The sequence below is a fragment of the Girardinichthys multiradiatus genome, chromosome 23, assembly GCF_021462225.1.
Source record: "Girardinichthys multiradiatus isolate DD_20200921_A chromosome 23, DD_fGirMul_XY1, whole genome shotgun sequence".
Classification (NCBI taxonomy): Eukaryota; Metazoa; Chordata; class Actinopteri; order Cyprinodontiformes; family Goodeidae; genus Girardinichthys; species Girardinichthys multiradiatus.
Genome location: NC_061815.1, coordinates 47,264,110 through 47,287,136, shown reverse-complemented (window position 1 = coordinate 47,287,136; position 23,027 = coordinate 47,264,110). Strand labels below are relative to the sequence as shown.

At 37.7% G+C, this 23,027-nt stretch overlaps 1 protein-coding gene across 1 annotated transcript in view; it reads left to right on the top strand.

The window, feature by feature from the left end:
• The window catches only part of rxfp1 (relaxin family peptide receptor 1), a 170,340-nt gene that overhangs the window by 11,597 nt on the left and 135,716 nt on the right, over positions 1 to 23,027 (top strand). The window contains exon 2 of the mRNA XM_047354544.1: positions 3,473 to 3,610. Within this exon, the coding sequence (XP_047210500.1) occupies positions 3,473 to 3,610 (138 nt within the window). The remainder of the gene's footprint in view (positions 1 to 3,472; positions 3,611 to 23,027) is intronic.

The window sequence follows — 23,027 nt, the reverse complement described above, 5'->3', positions numbered from 1 at the left end:
AAGGCCACTATTGACACCCTCAAGCAAGAGGGTAAGACACAGAAAGAAATTTCTGAACGAATAGGTTGTTCCCAGAGTGCTGTATCAAGGCACCTCAGTGGGAAGTCTGTGGGAAGGAAAAAGTGTGGAAGAAAACGCTGCACAACGAGAAGAGGTGACCGGACCCTGAGGAAGATTGTGGAGAAGGGCCGATTCCAGACCTTGGGGGACCTGCGGAAGCAGTGGACTGAGTCTGGAGTAGAAACATCCAGAGCCACTGTGCACAGGCGTGTGCAGGAAATGGGCTACAGGTGCCGCATTCCCCAGACCTTGGCTACAGAGACGCAGCACTGGACTGTTGCTCAGTGGTCCAAAGTACTTTTTTCGGATGAAAGCAAATTCTGCAAGTCATTCGGAAATCAAGGTGCCAGAATCTGTAGGAAGACTGGGGAGAAGAAAATGCCAAAATGCCAGAAGTCCAGTGTCAAGTACCCACAGTCAGTGATGGTCTGGGGTGCCGTGTCAGCTGCTGGTGTTGGTCCACTGTGTTTTATCAAGGGCAGGGTCAATGCAGCTAGCTATCAGGAGATTTTGGAGCACTTCATGCTTCCATCTGCTGAAAAGCTTTATGGAGATGAAGATTTCATTTTTCAGCACGACCTGGCACCTGCTCACAGTGCCAAAACCACTGGTAAATGGTTTACTGACCATGGTATCACTGTGCTCAATTGGCCCGCCAACTCTCCTGACCTGAACCCCATTGAGAATCTGTGGGATATTGTGAAGAGAACGTTGAGAGACTCAAGACCCAACACTCTGGATGAGCTAAAGGCCGCTTTCGAAGCATCCTGGGCCTCCATAAGACCTCAGCAGTGCCACAGGCTGATTGCCTCCATGCCACGCCGCATTGAAGCAGTCATTTCTGCCAAAGGATTCCTGACCAAGTATTGAGTGCATAACTGTACATGATTATTTGAAGGTTGACGTTTTTTGTATTAAAAACACTTTTCTTTTATTGGTCGGATGAAATATGCTAATTTTGTGAGATAGGAATTTTGGGTTTTCATGAGCTGTATGCCAAAATCATCTGTATTAAGACAATAAAAGACCTGAAATATATCAGTTAGTGTGCAATGAATCTAAAATATATGAATGTTAAATTTTCATCATGACATTATGGAAAATAATGAACTTTATCACAATATGCTAATTTTTTGAGAAGGACCTGTATACATATATAAATTAGTCTCTCTCTCACCAGATTGTTGACCCACAGCATGATGCTACCACTGCCATGCTTGACAGCTGGTATCATGTTCTTAAGATAAAGAGCCTTACCATGACTTCTCCAGCCATACTTCTTGTCATTGTGTCCAGACAGCTCAGTCTGTTTTGTGCACAATGAACACTGTGGTTTGGTTCATCCATAAAACAGGACAGGTCCAACCCGCAACAAACAATTAGGTCTACAGAGAGAATCGTCAGGGCTGACCTTCCCTTCCTCCAGAACTTGCATAGGTATAGGCTCAGGAAATAGGCTGTCAAAATCTCTGCAGACCCCACACATCCTGGATACATCCAGTTTAGATTTTTACATTCAGGTTGGCACTACAGAGCACTGATGGCAAAAAGCCGCTGCCACAGAGAAAGTTTCTTTCCTCTTTTATTTTCTAATCTTTTACATAAAAAAATACTGTACATACACACATGTTTATTCTTTTTTTACTTCCTCTAAAGTTTATATATTTATACCTAATGTCTGTGTGCTGTGAATGTGCGAAACCAAAGTCAAATTCCTTGTTTGTGCACACAGTCTTGTCCAATAAAACTGATTCTGAAGATGTAAGCTTTCAAAATAAATTTTATTTTTATGCTGAATATCCATAACCTTCTAAACAGAACTATATTGGTGGCATGATACTTAAAATTTTTATTCATTTGCATCTGCAGTAAGCAAATATAATCTGGTCATAAGACTGCTTGCAGAGATGTGTTCTTAAAATATATTACAGAAGCTGCTTTGTAAAAATCTGCTCTTTTAGAATCAGATCAATCAGAATACTTCTTAGCGTTGGGTGCAAACAACCTCTTAGGCAACCAGCAGTTCAGCTTTAATACTTTAAACTTATAACTGGTTAAAAATGGCTGCTTATGGATCTTAGACCCATTTGGATTACCAGAAAGAGGCCTTAATTTTTTCTTACTGTAAATTGTAATCTTTTCTGCATTGACGTGTTTGTAAACTCGTTGAGTGTTAATAGTGCTGCAACTCGGCAACACTTGACTTTTACACGCTGTCTCCAGAGACATGGGTTAAAATCATTTGAGGTGATCACGCTGTGCTGTTGGCCAACAGAACATGTAGCTGTTGTTCATCATGAATTATTGCAATTGTTGGAGGGACATTTTACAGATTTTTTCTGTTTTTATTTTTTATTTTTATTTAACTGTCAACTAACCTAAGCAATGAGTTAATCGACTACTGTATTTGAAAATATTTGTGCAGCAGAGCAAAATTTTAAAATTTCTTAATTAAATGTAATCAATGATTCATGCTTTATTTTTAATGCTTTTGTGGGCTATTACCCTTCATAAATTCCTCTGCTTTTAAGTGTTAACACAACAGATTTACTGAGAAGGCAGAAAAATCTGAGACTGTCACTACAGGATGAAAGAATGTATCTGTCATTCACAAAGCCTTTTAATTATATGGCAGCCTTTGCTGAATGTTTTTGAAAGCGCAGTTTAAGTGTAGTCAATCTTTACCCAATTTCCTGTTACCTCTCTGCTTTGTCATGTCAGTAGCTGCATGAAATTCACAGAACAACCCATAAAATATTGCACTGCATGACTGACATTTTTGCTGTTATTCTCAGAAAAAAACAGGGATTGTTAAAACAAATTATGTTTTTTGCAAAGTTATTAAAAGAACTTTACCATACAGAGACAGAATGAACTTGACCTTCATGGGGGACCAGGATGCAGGTGGCCCCCTAATATAATAGCAGGGATAATCTTGGGGAGGATATTGTGGCATATCTAAATGAAGCACACTGAAAGGACAGAGTCACCAAGCCTTTAGACTACTCATTATCAATATGCAAAATTATACATCTTGTCACTCATTAATGATTGCCATTGAACTTGTTTTATAGGTCTAATTCACAGTTCAAAGGTTTCTTCTCATTTGCATGTTTATTGTATTTTAAACCAAAGGCATAAGGGTGATTTCCCAGATTATGAGTTAGTCCATCTGTGTTGCTGGAATGAAGAATTTTGTTCTGTATTTGTCACAGTTTTACCTCCTTCTGCAGAGTGTACAACAGCTTAGTCAGAAAAACTGCAAAGAAAAAATAGCAGCTTAACAAGAACTATGCAAAAAGTTCTTTATTCAAAAATCTTAGAAAAGGATCTCTGGAGTGTTTTGATTAAAACGTTCTATGGAAATGTTGCCTTAAAACATATTTTCTGTGACTTTCTGCTTTGATTACAGCACTCAATACCACAGAAGAGAAGGCGACTTGCCCACTTGGATATTTTCCCTGTGGCAATCTGACAGTTTGCCTCCCGCAGCTCCTGCACTGCAACGGCATAGATGACTGTGGAAATCAGGCTGATGAGGAGAACTGTGGTGAGTTGTGCTTCTAACTTGGACTTTGTGTGGCCACACTGTTTGCCAAATGGCTTTATGTCTAATGAATAATTGCATTTAGATCATTTCTGACACACACACACAGTGTATGTTTTTAATTCAATGTTGATTGTATTACAGATTCTGCTTTATACAACAGACCATCTTTTAAATCTCACATAATGAAAAATGGCATAATTACTCCAAAACTGTTTGACTTCCAAGTCAGTAGACTTGTGTTTTAAGGCGTTTGTCTTCCATACTTTTATACTGATTATATTTATTTTTATAGTTACTTTCTTAAAAGTCAGAAGTTAGGTTTTTATTAGAATTGGATAAAAACACATCTACCCAATACTAAGGAAGTATACAGGTCCTTCTCAAAATATTAGCATATTGTGATAAAGTTCATTATTTTCCATAATGTCATGATGAAAATTTAACATTCATATATTTTAGATTCATTGCACACTAACTGAAATATTTCAGGTCTTTTATTGTCTTAATACGGATGAGTTTGGCATACAGCTCATGAAAACCCAAAATTCCTATCTCATAAAATTAGCATATCATTAAAAGGGTCTCTAAACGAGCTATGAACCTAATCATCTGAATCAACGAGTTAACTCTAAACACCTGCAAAAGATTCCTGAGGCCTTTAAAACTCCCAGCCTGGTTCATCACTCAAAACCCCAATCATGGGTAAGACTGCCGACCTGACTACTGTCCAGAAGGCCACTATTGACACCCTCAAGCAAGAGGGTAAGACACAGAAAGACATTTCTGAACGAATAGGCTGTTCCCAGAGTGCTGTATCAAGGCACCTCAGTGGGAAGTCTGTGGGAAGGAAAAAGTGTGGCAGAAAACGCTGCACAACAAGAAGAGGTGACCGGACCCTGAGGAAGATTGTGGAGAAGGGCCGATTCCAGACCTTGGGGGACCTGCGGAAGCAGTGGACTGAGTCTGGAGTAGAAACATCCAGAACCACCGTGCACAGGCGTATGCAGGAAATGGGCTACAGGTGCCGCATTCCCCAGGTCAAGCCACTTTTGAACCAGAAACAGCGGCAGTGTTTTTATCCAATTTGAATAAAAAGCTAACTCCGACTGCACTGTTCAATTGTTAGTATTAATTGGAATGCATGTACCTGACTGTTGTGAAGTGCCTTGAGACATGTGTTGTGAATTGGCACTATATAAATAAACTGAATTGAATTGAATGTGTATGAGTTAAATCAAACTTTTTTTTTTTTTACATTTCTTCAACCTTCTCACAATAGTTTGCAGGAATTTTGGCCCATTCCTCCTGAAAGAAATGGTTAACCTGAGTCAGGTTTGTTGGCTGCCTTGCTAACACACCTTTTATTAAGGCCTTTGTCATAACCACTCTAAAACATTGACTTTCTTGCTCTTAAGCCATTCTGTAACTGATCTGGCAGAGTGCTTAGGGTCATTGTCCATTTGGAACATCCATTGGAGCCACAAATTTTACCTTTCTGTCTGATTTCTTGAGATCCTGCTTCTAAATAACCACATAATGTTCTTCTCTCATGATGCCATCTATTTTTTGAAGTACAGCACTCACTTCTGCAGCATAACACCCCCAACAACATGATTTAGCCATCTGCTTACTTCAATTTGGAAGATGTTCGTGGGTGTTCAAGCTTCTCCCTTTTTCCTCCCAGGAAATGATGGGCATTATGGCCAAACATTTCAATTTTAAGGTGACTTTGCAAACTGTAATTTGGCTTTTTATGTTGCTTTTGCAGTGAAAGCTTCTTTCATCTCTAAATGGCACAGGACTAATTTCAATGTAATGAATGACTCTCAGGTTCAGCGAGCATCTTCACAAGGCCCTTTGCCTTTGCTCCAGGTTTGATACACGCATTCAACCCCAAAACACATTCATCTGTGGGGCACACAAGCGGGCTCCTTTATAAACAGTGTGACAGCTGGACTTTCTCATGGTGTTTAGACTTGCGTATAAATGTGTGCACAGATGAACAAGGGACCCTTCAGCATCTGGAAATTTTCAGGATGAACCAGACCTATGGAGGTCCATGGTTCTCTTCTTGTTATCTGAGCTGATTTCTTTTCATTTTCCTATGATGTAATAAAAAGAAGAAGAGTGTTTAAAGTGTTGCCTCAACATACATCCACAAGTTTGCCTCTACTTAACTCTAATGCTGTGAATTAACCAGAAATTAATCAGAAATTTACAAAGATATGACATCTTCACCTGGACTTTCCAAAAATTGTTAATACACATAAACTTACTGTAATGAAACTTCTGACTTTAAAGTCAGTCAGTCATTTTCTACTGCTTATTCCATAGTGGGTCACTGGGGAGATGGTGCCTATCTCCAGCAGTCTATGGGCGAAATGCAGGGTACACCCTGGACAGGTTGCCAGTCCATCACAGGGCAACACACAAACAATCATGCACACACTCATTCATACACCTAAGGGCAATTTAGATTGACCAGTTAACCTAACAGGCATGTCTTTGGACTGTGGGAGGAAGCCAGAGTACCCGTTGAGAACCCACGCATGCACGGGGAGAACATGCAAACTCCATGCAGAAAGACCCCTGGCCAGGAATTGAACCCACAACCTTCTTGCTGCAAGGCAACAGTGCTACCAACTGTGCCACCGTGCAGCCCTGATTTTAAAGTATTTTTTAAAAATATCTAAGTAAGAATCTGTAATTATTTTAACATTTAGCAAACAGAAGTATTTTTTGGTGATCCTAACTCCTTTAATACACTTATTAGTTTGATTTATTGTCAGAGAAAGAAACGGGTTTTGTGTCCAACTTTTGTTTTTAGCTATATACATTTAATCACATCATATAAGATAACATACACTGGGTTTTAAATAATTTCAAATCCTGAATCATGTTCATTTTTAAAACAATACTAAATTGTACCTGTGTTGATGTTAATGTTAATCTGGATTTTTGTAGTGAAAAGAAGCTATAACTAACACTCTTTGCAGTCCCCATTCATTGTTTTAACTTAGAAACATAGAATCTGCCATCATTGTTTACCTACATAGGATTAATTCAGTAGGACTGGGATTTATATAGACAGAAAAATAGTCTTTTTATGCAGAGCTAATTTATTCATTCTGTCCTTGAACCTTTAAACGTTTTGAACATATGGCCTCTATCTATATGCAAGTTCTTATTGGGCCTGTAGATGAAAAATAATGTCCTGTGACAAAAAATATCTTATGGTGAAACTTCAAATAAATGGAAGATGAAAAGGAAAGACTGATGATGGAATTACAATTGAAGCATTGATCATTGCAAGTACGTACTACCAGTCGAAACAGCTTTGATATACCTTCTGAACTGATTCAGGTAAAGTGTGGTACTGGAAAATAAGGAATAAAAATTGCTCAAATACTATGAAGACCTGTAACACTTTATGAAAACACTTGTGAAAGGCAACCATTAATATAATCCTTGTTAGTTTTTCTAGCATAAGGAAGGTGGCATCCAACTTTCCTAAGGGATGAGGAAATATGTCTAATTCATATTTGCAGCATATCCTTTGGGTAGATAAGACAAACATAAATTTGCTCAGTTCAGAAGGGTCATACCACATTTAGTGGGCAGGATCAGATGGACACTTTTTAGAGGTAGTGGCATGATGATATTAGGCTGCATGACTGTGAAAGCTGAGGTGGAAATGGTATTTAGAAATGGTGCATTTCAACTTGACAGCAACATAAAATCCCACAAACATCCCTGAAACAGGAAAAGAGAAAATAAAGACTTGGTCAAGTATGTTGTCCTACTATGATCCATAGGACAGTTTTAGGGTATTGATAGAGGTGGAGTGACAAAGGCCCTCGAGCAAAGGGCAGCCTTGTCACTGAAGAATACAAATACTTCCATCCCAAAATAATAACACTGACATTTTCCATTTAATCAGGGTTAAATCAGCTATTAAATCACAGTGGAAATAAAAGATCTGGGCTTTTGTAGTCTGTATTTTTAACACATTCAAAGTAAACTAGTTTCATATAAGCATCAACTCTGCATTTAAGCTGAAAATATAGTACTGTGACTGATGCAGTTAAGAGTTGTTAAGAGATGATTAACATATGACAATCCATTTTTGTCATATGTTAATCATCTTCTTGCCAAGCCGATGGTTTATTTTTATTGGACCTACTTACCAACCTGCCCAGTGTGTTGCTGTAGCTAATCTTTACAACCTCACTGATGCAATATGTGAAACTATGTGATTCTCTGCAGCTTTTTACGAGTAACAGGTTTAATGAACTCAGGATTTCATCAGTTGTGACAGTATGAGAGTGAAAATCAGACTTGTGTTTCTGCAATCAGATCCACAGTGAGCTAGGTTTTCTTTTTTTAACAATAGTAGCTGCTGTCTTTGCTTTGCAATTCTTAATATTTGTGGAAAGTTGCCAGTGTGAATCTACAACACACAGGGTTTGTTTTTAGGTACTGAATCTGTAGTTGTTCACTTGTGTACGCATACAACAGTACTGACTTTGTCACATTTTGTTACAGTATAGTGTACAATAACAGATTTGAATATGGAACAAGCTGGTCCATTAAGATTTAAACAAACTTGTTGGCCATCCAAGGTGCAATTCACAAAGTTAGTCTGCCAATTTTTGTCATTAGCAGTCCTCAAAAACCTGCACCTGCAAAGGGCAGAGAAGACCTTAGTGTGACCTGAACCCATATGCCAATGCTCAAAGCTGGTTGCTGGCAAATGTACCATGAATAAGGGATCAGGACACAGTAGGGTGCAGAAACTCTTGGAAATTGTAAAGTGAATTTCATTTAAGCAGCACCGTTATAAAACCAAATTGCAAGGTCCTTTTTTTTTTTTTATAGATTCTTATCTGCCAAAAAGGCAAAACTCTGGTTGAGCTTCAAACATGAACCTTCAAAATCAATGTTTGTTGTTAAGCTTTTTAAAGTATCCTTCTTTTGACTTGACCTAAAATGTTATTTTGTAGCCTTACATGTTTGCTGTAGTCGATTTTTCTCATATGTCATTATTAAACCAGACAATGTCATTTGTTTTTTTCATAATTTTCACAATTCTTTTAATCATTTAAGCATAATCTCTTCACCTGATCCACAAGCCACGTTTGTCACATCAGGCCTATGTGTGACTGATTTCTTGACTTTTTATCTTAAGAAGACAATCATCAGTCATGACAGCCTCTAAACCAGCCGTCAGATTATAATGAATGAATTTTTGCTCCTGGCTGCCATCTGTAGCCCAGCTTTTATTCAGTCACTGAAAAAAATATGGTCTGATGTCAGATATGTGTCAAGAAATGTTTACGGAGTCAAGTTAAAATAACTTACTGTAATCTTTTTTGGTACTCATGACATATATGATACTGGTCCATTTTGACTCATAAAATTAATCCTCATAAGAGTTTCTGTTTTCTATCTTGTGCCGTTTGTCCTCTACATATTTTGATGTTCTCTTTTATTACTGTAATCTGATACTTTCCTTATTTCAGTGCCACAGTCCACTGACATTCTGTGTAATGCACCTTACAGAAGAAAAATAACTGTCTTCAGATGTTCAGGTAAAGGAGAGATGGATTCTGCTAGTCTCATTTAACAGCCTTATGCATTGTTATGGACTGGCAGCTTCCAGGTTTGTATCTGCTAGGCAGAGTTCCCAAATGCCGACTAGAATTAGTTCCAACATAAATGAAACACAATCAGCAGTAGCCTTTTTGTTAATAATTCATTCATTACACAAATCCTGACACTGTCAGGGAAATAAGAACAATGTCAGCATTTCCTCTAAAATTTTATGTGTAGTTAGTTTAGGATTATTTCCTGAGTTTATGACTAATTCTTCGCTGAGTTTAGCAAAGACATTGCAATGCAAACCGTAAAGACAGAAGACATCTATTGAAATAAAAACAAATTGGATTTTTCAAATCATGAATATCTTTTAGTTTGTTTTTGTCAAGCTGACAAAGTGTAAGTTTTAGTTTGTGTTGCTAAACGTAAATTGCTGCATAACCTCAGTGAGCATCCTAACTCTGTCAAACCTCAGCAGCCAGTGCTTTGTTACTGGCAACAGCTTGGAGCTAAAAATGAGCCACATTTTATGAAATATGTTAGAAAACAGGAAATCCCATTTTTTACAAAAAACAGGTCACAATACATCATGCAGAAGCAATAGGAAAGGATTTCCCTGTAAAGTTACCCATTTTTCCCTGTGGTGTTGATGTGCGCAGTGCAAAAGAGGACTCATCCTCATCCTTTTGAAATAAGGTGGCAATACCTCAAGAATAAGATTTGGGACTTTAATAAATTCTTAAACCAAAGATATTCCTTCTCTTTCTATCTGACTCGATTGATGTTGGAAGTATAACCTCAGTTTAAAGTGACAACATTGACACATATTGTTCTATTTTTTGATTATAGAATGAATAGAAAACTTTGTCTGTCCCAGATGTTGACAGAAATTGTTCTTTGACAGGGTTCCAACAATGGCATTCCTGCACTTAACATGCAATAAACACTTTAAAACACCCATAAAAAGCTAATTTAAAATACATAAAAGGGGACTGTTAAAAGTATAAAAAAGTATAGTTCGGTTGTTCAAGGTGGGTACTGCAAAATGAAATAAAGCACTCTTCTTAAAATACTTTCCAGGAGAGACTTTAAACCTTCTGCCTGGCTGGAGCAGCTGGATTGAATGATTGAGGGGGTGAGAGGGATCTTCTGTGATCAGAATGGCCTCCTTTATAACAGAGCAGTTGTAGAACTCAGAAAGGGAGTTTGGTTACAGTTTGGTTTTGTGTTTCACAGTGAGAAAGTTGTACCAGAATAAAATGTTGAAAATAATAAGTAATTCATAAAAGTGTGTTAAAATGTCATTCTTGTTGTTAAAAGACCACAGTTTTCTCAGCTTGTGGAGACATTGTGCTTTTTTTAAAACATACAAATGGATTCTGTGTGCTCTTTAAAATACAGCTAGATGTCAATTTCCCAAGGTTTCTAAAAGACTCCAGCTGCTGGCCCTGGATGCTGAGTGGCTCAAAGAGAGATGACCTGACATCTTTATCTCTGCCCCTGCAGCACAAATTGTTGGTCTTTGTGACATTCAGTTTCAAGAAATTTTCACAAAAAGCTTTCACCAAGTTGTCAACTGTCTGTTGATATCGGGGCACAGTATCAGACCTGATTATGTGAGCTACCAGGTGTCATGAGGTTTTGTATTGGTGGGGGACCGAGGTGCAGACAGATCGTGGATGAACATGATAATAATTAATTAAATAAAGACTGAAAACTTACAGGAGGCACAAGAGAAACCGGATGAGGAAAACCGAAAGAAATTATGTAAACAGGGAGTTTAGCAGGAGGATGTGGTGGAAAACAATGACCAACATGGGACTTAAATACTGAGGGACGAAGGATGCCAGTATGTTAATCAAAGGCTGATGAGCAGCAGCCGGCAGAAGGCAAGCAAAGAGATTGAGGAAGGGAGACTAATTAACTAAACGGATGACATGAACAGAAATACATAGAAACACTATGGAGAATCTAATAGATAATTCAAAATGTACACAGAACACAAGAATGACTTATAAAAGTGATACATAAAAGAGTGGACTCGGATACAACTACAGAACATAAATAAGAGTGGAAATAAAGAAAAAAAGCCCAAACACTTAAGAATCATAACACCTGGGCCATGTTGTCTGAGTATTTAAAAGGTAACATCCCTTCACTGTAGCAGGAAATGCGGTATATACAGAAAACAGAATGGGATAAAACACAACCTTGACGAAGCCTTGTGTCCAAAACCTGCTTGCTTCATTTAAAACCATTTAAATGGATCTGTTGTGGTCTGGTCAATTGAGTCAATAAAATCAGTGATGGCCGAACATGTAGGTTTAAAGGTGCTGCAGTAAAAGGCTGATATGTACAGTGTTAAAAGTGGGTCCAGTTTATCTGACACCGTTCTTTTTAACTGACCACACACAATTCTATACATGCATTCACATAAAACTAAAGTCAGCGCCACAAGTCTGTAATCCTGTATAGGTCCTCTGCATGGGTCTTTTTGGGGATGGGGATGATCACAGATTCCTTCCACTGGTTGGGACAGAACCAGAATGCAGAAGCTCCTGAAACTGTTTTGTGAGAGATCCACTTAGCTACGTTCTTCAGCACCCTGCCTCTTTAGATGTTATAGTCATGCTTCATGTCAGGAAGTGTGAACTGTGTATGCTGTGTAGCATCGTGCCCCATAAGGCACCAGTTGTCATCTCTCTGTTCTGAAAGACTGAGTGATAAGACATAGTTTCTATCCTTTGAACAATCTGTTTCCAAGCAATGAAATTGTCAATATTTTATTACACTGGTACTGCTAAATGGGTCTCTTTGACAAGCATATGGTGAAAAAGGTTTATCAGCTTCAAAGATTACATTAAATCAGGCTGCATTTTGTTAATTTTTATTAATTAGGCAATTTATCTTTAACTTAGCTGTTAAAACTGTCAGTTTTAAAATAAATTAATTGTGGTACAGTTTAGATTGGATTTGCAAAAAGGAAAATCAACATCTTACAAGATCCGTGGGAAAGACCCAACAAACTGTTCTTTATTGTTTTAAATTCACAGAATAGCATTTAGGGGGAATTAATTGTTGATAATGCCAGGCCTCGCTGACTGAGATTCATGTTTGCATCAATAATAAAAACCAAATAAAAGTACAAATCACAAAAGATTATAGCAGGTAGATTTTATTGGATAAAAAGCATTTTTAGATGAAAGCATAAACATACAAACACACACACACAAAACATTCAGTACCATACTTATGTCCAATACATAGGCCCTGCATACTGACACTTCATGCCTAATTGCAGTGTTATTTTCTGTGGAGTGTTTTTTTTTTTTTTTCTTAGGCTGTGGATGGACTAAAGTGCGTAATGAAGTTTAATCATACATTCCATGTAGGAATCAAACCTACAAGTGCAGGAGCCATGTGAATTTTACCCAGTGATATCCAATATTTACAGCCTCATCTCCACTGAAATATTGATGTAGTTTATTTTTAGGCGTTTCTTCGTCTTGTTGGTCTGTTAAACTGATCTCTGATCTCTTCCACCATGCACTAAAGCAAAATTCTGCTCACTCCAAACCCCCCTGCTCTTATGGTTGTTACACTTTCTAGAAAGTATCTTTCTAAATATAGTCTATAGCAATGGTTCTCAATCCTGGTCCTCAGGGCCAGCTGTCCTGCATGTTTTAGGTGTTTTCCAGCTGCCACACCTGACTTTCATGAATGGGTGTTTGCCAGGCTTCTGTAGCAGTGGATGACAGCGGTGGAGGTAATGAAATCAATTGAATCTGATGTGTTGGAGTAGAGACACATATAAAACATCACTGTGGGCCCTGAGCACTGAGAACCATTGGTCTATAGTCTATAGCAGGGGTTGCCATGTCGTTCCTTAAGAACTACTATCCTGCAACTTTTAGATATATCCCTATTCCAAAACACCTGGATCAAATGGTTGAATTCCCTCATCAGCATTCAGTCATTGAGCTCTGCAGAGGCCTGGTAACTAGCCATTAAATTTGATCTGTTGTATTGGAGAAGGGATGCATCTAAAGGTTGCAGGATAGTAGCTCCCAAGGACTAGACTTGGGCACCCTTGGTCAGTGGCCTAACTTAGTTTTTCCAAGCCTATATTACTAGATTGTTTTGTTTTTCTGTCAAACTGCTTATTAGGATGTTAAGTCGTGAAAATCTATAAAAGTTAAGAATGCATTCCCATTAAATCAATAAACACAATCAGTACATACCTGGACATTTCCTGTTGGTTGACTAAGCAACAAGCAAACTTCAACATGACTGTTGCCTGTGCTGCACTTTAAATGGTATCTCTGGGGTAAAGGTTTACATGGTCATAAATCTTTTATGTCACAAATGTCCCATAATTGTAGAGGTTTGAAAGAGAGAGGCAGTTGTAGAAAAAGCCACAACGTATAAAATACAAGTAGTCAGTTTTGCCTGTAACCTCAACAATGCTGGGTTATTTTTCTTAAAAATGTCTATTCCCAACTATTTACTTTTCCTTCATTGCTGCTTAAAATAGCAACATTGAAGTAGAAAAGTTAATTTAATTGTATGGTCTTGAACTCATAACACGAGTTTGATTTATACAAACAAACATTATAGTCACAGTCCCTACTAGATGTTCTGGATGGAGTCTGAGTAACCAGGACATCTTCATATCATGACGCTAAGGGAAACTAGGTTTTTAAAATTAAAGTTTGGAGATCAAGAAACAAAATAGACTTTTGTAAAATCACCAAAATGTTGCAGAAGCAATCAAAAAACAATTTTAACGTCCTCGTTTTTTCCATCTAACATCAGGAACATTTGTGTGGCTGAACCAGCAGATTGTAAAAACTCATTGTAACTTTATTATGTTTTAGGCACAGGAGAGGTTTTCCTCCCTTGTAAATGTGCTGAAAACTGAAATGGATTCCCACAGGTGTATGAATCATCTTTTTCACTCAAAGACTTTGAAATTAATAGAATACTTGTGGTGAATAGTTTAACAATAGCAAGCAACTATTAAGTTAAGCTTTGAACTATTACTATTATATTATTTTTGTTATTATTAATCATCAAGCTTTTGCTCAGGAAATGCTCTTTATAAATGCACAATATTTCAAATGTGCCAAAAGCCTTTTATAGTTGTTGTGACTATGAATCTATTAATATATTATTTAATATTTAATATGAATACTTTATTTTATGAAATAATATTTCGGTCTGTTAAGGGTTGTCCTGTGAATACCAGCCCAGTAAGGCGATGGTATTAGGACAAAATCAAAATGGTGAGCCAAGCTCTGACATTATTGAACAGCAAAACTCTGCACACACATGGAATGAATTCACTCAAATATAAACAAGTTGATTAAAGATGATTGAAAACCATGACCAAAGGAGTGATGCAACATTACCATGCAATGTTTATGTTTGAGAACCAAGGATTATCTTGAAGAATCTGGAAGTGAAGTTAAGTTAGTCTTGGAACTAACTTAGACAATAATCAGCAAACCTTTAGACAACCATTCACAATGCAAGATCAGATAAAATATTATTTTAATAAAATAATGTTTTAAGAATGATCTGCTGAATAAAACCAACCTTCTGGATGACTAATTCTCATCGGTCATTAGCTGCCTTTATTTATTAAAATAATATTTAAAGAAATATTATTAAGGAAATAGTAAAATATTTTGGGAAATATTTTGGAAAAGAACCAAATCTTTCTGGAGAAATCGGCTTACGTATGCAAGCACGTGTTCTTAGCTGTTAGCAGTTAAAGCTAACAAAAGAAGCTTATAGCTTAGCACCAGAATCAAACACACAGCTTTAAAATACCGTTAATAAAAGGGTTAAAATGCATAAGTACGGACGGTGCGTTATGATCACTCTTCTGTTAAATATCACCCTTTAAATAAAGTTTTTCTTAACTTTCAAAACACACCAACACAGAGCACAAAACTGAGCACATGTGCTGCAGATAGGCTGCTATCACTAAGAATGCAGTTTCACAAACAAAACCAATCTTCATAAAATGAAAAAGATTTTGATCATTTCATCCTAAATCACTTCTATCTCTCTGCCCAAATCTAACCTCATGAGCCGTGCTTAGGAGAAGTGTCCGGGCAACGACGAAGTTTGAAGAAACGTCCACAGTCAACAAACGGTTAGCTACAGCTAACCTCCTTAGCTGCGGAGAGTGGCGGCTGTTCTGTCGGCCGACCAAAACTGCACGTTACCACGTTGATATGGTCCTCCTTCAGATCGGGAAACTGCTCCACTCAGCGTCGTAGAGACAAGGTCCCTGCAGGGAATTCTCTGGAACACAGTTTGGTTTCTGTAGATCTCAGAGAAAAAGTCAAGCAACGCTTGTGCCTTAATCACCCCGTTCATGAATGAATCTACCGGATACACATACAGTAATTCATTCGTACTTAACTCAGTGCATATGATCGATGATCGTATGACACCCTTGGATCCAGTTGAAGAGTTATGTCTTTTTGCCAACAAAGAGACATTAGCGCGCTGTCTCTCCTGCCAGCTCCGCAGCGTGGTCCAGATGGAAGAGATCGGACCATTGGAAAGGTGGGGGTTTTATACGGCCAGTGGCATCATGGGAAGTCCACTGTTACCCCCCTTTTCCAAATGTGATGGAAGTAGGTTAAATGCAATTTATTTTGAAAGTTCCAGAAAAGTCTGTACCGCATCTTGATGTTTTAATCCATGGCTATGGGTCCCAACATAGTTCTGGTCCCCATGAGGAGAGGCAGATTGCACACAGAGCTCACAAACCAGACAGCTTTCAACTTGATCTTTTAGCTTGGACAGTTTTACAACCATACTTCTGTTTGAGGCAGAAGAACAAAGTTTTTACTTAGTGCATTTTTCTTTGTTACATGTTAAACACACAGCTCAAACATGTCAACTCTAATTTCCCTCCATCCCAGTCCATGTATGTTAAGAGAGTCAAATTGAGAGTGTATGATCATTGCTGCAATGTCAGGTACTAAACTTACCAAAACCTTAACCATGGGTAGCACTTCTCTCTCTGTGAAAAAAACCAAAAACATGATAAGAACTGTTTAAGTCAGGGGCGGTTTTAAACATCCAGATCTGTTTAAAGTCCTGAGGTGTTGCTTCTAAATGTTCCCACAGTTTATTAGTATGGTTGAACTGAAAGAGAAATGGGTAAGGCAGCATGAAGAAATGGTTAAGTATTGAAATGCCTAGATAAATAAGAGCTCAGATTACAGTCAGATTCTGACCATTTAAATACATTTTTGCCGATGATCCCGGAGGTTGGCTAAATTTACTTATGATGTATCTGCCCAGGTGTACATGATCAGAAAAATTTTACTCTGCATTTTGTTTCAACCTTAAACATTTAGTTTGCTGTGCTGTTGAAGTGAGAGTTAACAGATTGAAAGAGCTGTCTGAGACTTTCAGAAAAAAAGGAGCAGAAACAGCTTAGAAGGTTGGTAACAGATTTAAAGAGGAAGTTAAAAGTAGTTATTCCACTGTACATAAAATTGTCTGCTAGTGTAAGAACTTGCCCAGAATCTTGCTGTCCAATCAAGTTCGTCATGAAAGTAGTTCTGAAGATGCTGAAAGAAGTCTGCAAAAACTCTAAAATGTCATTAAGGGACCTCACAGCATGCTCTTGCTAATGTTAATATAAAAATGGCTGCTATTACAATCAGACATGCTCTGTCATTGGTGGTGTGCAAGAAGAAAACCTTTGCTATTTAAGAAAAACTTCTAGGCCAAAGATAATTTGCCAGGGTAAGCACAGTCAAACACCAGATCATCAATAGAATCACATATCTGTATTATTTTGAGAGGCTGTGGGGTTTCCATGAAAAGACCCCTAAAACATGCAATTGAGGAGTGGAAAAAACATTCTTCAGAATTATTTCAAAGACTGGTAGATAGCTACAAGAAGCTTCTCACTGAAGTTATTTTAGCCAGAAGGAGTAACACTAATTCTTAGAGAGCATGGTGCCCTCCTTTTTCTGATAGAAGAGACAATTTTGAAGCATAATTCATCTTTTGTTTAGAAATCAAAATGTTTTTTTCTGGTGCGGCACTGGTGGCGTAAGGTGTTAAGTGTGTGACCCATGTATGGAGGCCTCAGTCCTCAACGCAAGCTGTCACAGGATTGAATCCCGGCCCGTTGACGCTTTCTGCACTCCCTTACCCCACTCTTTCTACACCATTTCCTGCCTACTCACTGTCAAAAATACTCTGGAAAAAATAATAAAGGCCACTAGAGTCGGAAAAAAAGAAATAAAAAATATATATTTTTTTTCTCTTAGTACATCACTTTGTTTTCTAGAGATAAAGAAAATAGGTCAAACATCAATGTTTGAACATTTCTTAGTAGAGAACGTATTAGCACATGGGGTGTCCTAAATTTTCAGATTACGGAAGGCTCAGAACATTGAGCACCATTTAGACCTTTTAGTAGTGGTGACAGTTGATTTTTGTTGTTTTCTTTAACCGACTGGTTAGCCTGAATGTCAGCATAACAATGGAAAAAGAACACTGTGCTTCCAAAACATAGACCCCAGGCAACATATACAAGATAAAATGAACAGAGAAACAGAAATTAACATAGTATAGACCCCTGGGGAATACTAAAGTGGAGAAGGGGAACATTAATAAAGAATAGGCTTCCAGAATTAATATTTACCTCTGCAGAGATTCATCAGCTCTTAAAATTGCATGTAAGTTATCAAAAAAGTGTTGAAAGCAATTCTTGCTCTGCAAAGTAATCTGCAAATGTCTCTCAAATTTGAAGCAAGAAAGACTGAAGTTATTTCAGACACAAAATATTCATACTTCACTGCCCAAAATGACTGCTTCACTGACCCGTAAAATACATCCGCCCCGTCAGTTAGGCTAATGAGACACTGACTCAGATGTTTTTTTGTCCACGTTGTCCAAGTTAGCAGCGCTCCCTGCTTACAAAGCACAACTTCTAGAACAAAGCTGAAAGATAAGAAAAGACTCAATCTCATCAACACACTAAAAAACAGAAAAACTGCATATCAGTGTCAACTGTAATTTCCCTCAATCCCAGTCCTTATATATCCTTACGCTGTTTTACTGAAAAAGCATAGGCAGCAGCTGGAAAATAAGTGAAAACAGGGGCAGTGACAGAATTCCGATAAAAAGAAAAATCCTATTTTATGAGAATTTTGTTTAGCATATGTAGATGTGCAAGATCTGTAAAAAGGTATGAAATAAACAACAGGCATAAATCCGTGCCGTAATGGTCTTTTTACTCTCCAGTTTCTGACTTTGACATTGAGAAATCAATCTAATCCACAGAGAAGGTCACAGCAGCAGGGACTCCAGTGAATGTCAATTTAAGAGACGATATGAACTGCATTGGTTTTCTGTTTGTGCAGAAAAGCATGTCGTTTGGTAATGATTAAAGAGGTCGAGCATAAAAGCGAGAAAAATCTGTGATTGATATGATAAAATGAGGAGAGAAAGTGCTGCACAATGTTGAAATGAAAAGTTTCTCTAAGTTAAGCTTCTGAATACTTGGAAAGCATTCATATAATTTGTTCAGCTTATTAAGGCTGAAAATGTTCTTAATTCAAGAAGTTTAGCGGCACACTTACACTTCTGTTTTTTAGCATATTAAAAAATGGAAAATAGTTTGCATATCTCAAATAGAATATTATTGCAGGCTCACCAAAAACCTGAAAATCTGAGAAAAAATGTTTAGGCTTAATTTTTCACATTGAGCCTTGGTGTCGACTTTCCATGCAGAGAAAAATGTAAATTCATAAGATCTGAATAAAGAAAAATAAAAGGCTTTCTGCAAAGAGCAAACAGTCCACATATGAGGAAAAAATACAAACAAATAAAGCTCAGTTGTTTAGAGACACGAGCAGTTGGGACATTGAGGAAAGCTAAAGTTAAGCCTGCTTTTAATCACAACTGTCAATCAAAGTTGGAGGAAACACATTACAAGATTATTCAGCCAAGCAACCTCTTAGTTTTGCAGTTTAAATAATTCGTTGCAAGCTCCTCTGTCAAAAAAGCATTCAACTACTCTCGACATCTAACCTTTTTCTGACCTTATGGATTTTTGTGAAAATGAAAGAAAGACAGAAGCTTGTGTCTCTTGTGATCTTCAGAAGGTCCTGCTTACGCCTGAGTGTGTATTTGTGTAGTTCTTCACTAAGCTCGTGAGATATACACTGTTTACTGCTTTCAAGTTCTTCTGGTTTTAGAATTTATGGGTGGAAAGGACAAAAACAACGTGATGATGAAATTAATCTTGCTGCAATCTGGCTGTTTGTCAGCAGTTCGATAGATTTGTTTCTGGGAAGCACCCATAGAGTAAGCACAGGAAAATTAAGAAAATGTTATCATAGATAAGGTTCCATTCTTGGCACACTGCTATTTTCAATGTATATGTTACCACTTGGTCAAGTTATTTGCAATTATAATATCTCTTTACAGTCCTACTCAGACAAATCTTAAATTAGTTTATCTATAAGCCCATCTGATCTTTCTTCAGTTAACAAACAACATTCTTGTCTCTCTGATTTCAAGGTCAGGATGTTGAGCAAAGATAAAACAGGTGTTTTTGGTCTGAAGGCCTACAGAGACCCCATTTTTTAGATTGTCCATTCTTCAGGCCTCCACTGCACCCATGAGGCCAGGAACCCGGAGTGGTTTTAGATTCGGACTTGAGCTTTTCAAAACATTTCACTAATAAGATTAGAAGCATTGTCAAAATAGGATCGATGATCTGTTTCTCTGATGCGCAAACCCTTATTTACGCTTTTGGTTCATGTCATCTTAGTTACTGTAATTCTCTATCTGCTGGTCTGTCTTGAAAAGATCCATCATGTCTAGTTTGTACAGAACATAGCAGCTAGAATCCTCACTAGAACCTGCATATAGGAACATATTACTCCAACTCTTGCCTCGTTGCATCAGTTACCTGTAATGCTTCGAATCAGAATCAGCTTTATTGCCAAGTTTGTATAAACAAGGAATTTGATTCCAGTACACTTTGCTCTGTGAGGATTTTTTTTTTTTTGTATGTATAACAGTGGAAATAAAGAATACGTTTTTAAATGTACACACTTGACTTTACAGTCAAGTTGAGTTGATTTTAAGATTTTTTCGTTTTTTAATCAATAAATGGTTTTGTCCCATCTTATATTTCGGATTTACTAGCTCCTTGAACGTGACACAAAAATATACGAAAGATGCTGCCCCTGGGACAAAGAAAGGTAACTCTAAATATAATGTGAATCAAACATACAAAGATAATTTTGGAAACAGGAAGAAAACCATCCATCACAGAGTGTCACCTCACTCTGATGGATCTCATCTCTGTTCTCCACATACAGTGATGAACTGTATGACATGACAATCTTTACACTTCCTCTGTCCTGTTCACCTCCACCGTTCGACAGTCTCTCAATAAAGTGACATCCTAATGTTTGATGCGCTGGCAATATGATTTTCACGTTTCTTACACAAATGAGAGCCACACTGATGGAAAGAACCTCGATCCTGGAAATTGTCTGGCTCTGATGCCCACACAGCATTAACCAGTTGGCAACTCTCTCAATTTCCTGGAAGGAATGTTAAAATATGTGTGCTTTGTTTTTAAGTCCTCATCGGTTCAACATGGGCTCTCACATGTTACTGGCTTTAGATTTGTTATTTTTCACAGTGTTGACCTTAATCTGTTACTCCTCTGAGAACAGAAACATCCTTCTAAATGGCTGTCTGTGTAGAGTGTGTTCAATGAAGGAGTTTTATTTTTATTCAGCAGGACACAATTGCACCACTGTCATTACCGCTCACATGAGGTTTAATGCAGGAAATTGCTTTTTTTAAATCAATTTCCTTCAACATATGGTGGACCTGAGAAGTCTTTACATCCCTGTCAAACTGTCAGAATCATAGTGATAAAAAAAAAAAATCATGATAAACACATATCATTTACAATTCAACTGAAAAACAAATGAATATGTTAAGAAGGAAAAATTATACAAAGTAAAAAGAAAAAGCTGCAATAATCGTCTTGCATGTGTGTGCACAGCCTCAGACCAATACTTTATGCACCTTTATGCACCTTTTGATGTGATTTCAGCTTTTGGTCTTTTTTGTGATGCCTACAGGGGTTGGACAATGAATCCACCCCCATGCTTCACTCTGGGCATGCAACAGTCTGGGTGGTACGCTTCTTTGGGGCTTCTCCACACCGTAACTCTCCCGGATGTGGGGAAAACAGTAAAGGTGGACTCATCAGAGAACAATACATGTTTCACATTGTCCACAGCCCAAGATTTGTGCTCCTTGCACCATTGAAACCGACGTTTGACATTGGCATGAGTGACCAAAGGTTTGGCTATAGCACCCCGGCCGTGTATATTGACCCTGTGGAGCTCCCGACGGACAGTTCTGGTGGAAACAGGAGAGTTGAGGTGCACATTTAATTCTGCCGTGATTTGGGCAGCCGTGGTTTTATGTTTTTTTGGATAGAATCCGGGTTAGCACCAGAAAATCCCTTTCAGAAAGCTTCCTCTTGCGTCCACAGTTAATCCTGTTGGATGTGGTACATCCTTCTTGGTGGTATGCTGACATTACCCTGGATACCGTGGCTCTTGATACATCACAAAGACTTGCTGTCTTGGTCACAGATGCGCCAGCAAGACATGCACCAACAATTTGTCCTCTTTTGAACTCTAGTATGTCACCCATAATGTTGTGTGCATTTCAATATTTTGAGCAAAACTGTGCTCTTACCCTGCTAATTGAACCTTCACACTCTGCTCTTACTGCTGCAATGTGCAATCAGTGAAGACTGGCTACCAGGCTGGTCCAATTTAGCCATGAAACCTCCCACACTAAAATGACAGGTGTTTCAGTTTCATTGTCCAACCCCTGTATATAAAATTATTTAAAGCAATTAGGACACCCTATGAAAGAATGTGCATTTTTCAAAAAATATTTTGGACATGTGAATATTTTGTTATGGTCAAAATTATTTATAGCCCTCTCAATAATCAATAGGAATTAATTGACATTACAGCACTGAAACCTTTCTAATAACTGCTAACCAGTTTTTAGAATGTTTCCACTGGTATTTTGACATGTTATCTTTGATGACGACCTCCAACCCTCTGGTTGGAAGGCCTTTAGCTCCCTCCATTGAATGTAATACATTTTGGGACTCTGGCTGGGCTCCTCTAAATTGTTAATATTACAACCAGTCTGAAGAGATCTGTTGATAAAATTAAAAGACTACTTTAAGCCTAAAGTTGTCATAGGCATGAATACTTTGGGGCTAAATGTAACATTTCTGAGAAGTTCAAGTGATATAAATAAATAATAAAAACAGAAATAAAAAAAAATATTTTGTAAAATGTAATATAAAATGTTAATTTTGGTGGTATGTGAATTAGGACACCCTCATATTACTCCAAAAGGTAATGGAAAGACCACATGCAAATTGGTCAGGGAGGCTGCCTATAGGACAACAGCAACACTTAAAAACCTGCACGAAGTTTTGGCAATTAATTTTCCTGGATCACGGTGATTCACAAAAATCAATAAATTGCAAAACAAATGGCTTCACCTGAAGAAAATTAAAGTTTTGTAATGTCCTCGCCAAGTCCAGATCTAAATCTGACAGAAAATGTATGGAGTCACCTAAAAAGTTTTGTTTACAAGAGATTCCTGACATCAGAAGTGGTTTGCTGATAGAGTACAATCACGGAGGACTGAATGCTGTTTAAGAATCTAAAAGTCCTTCAACAAAGTATTATTTAAGCTC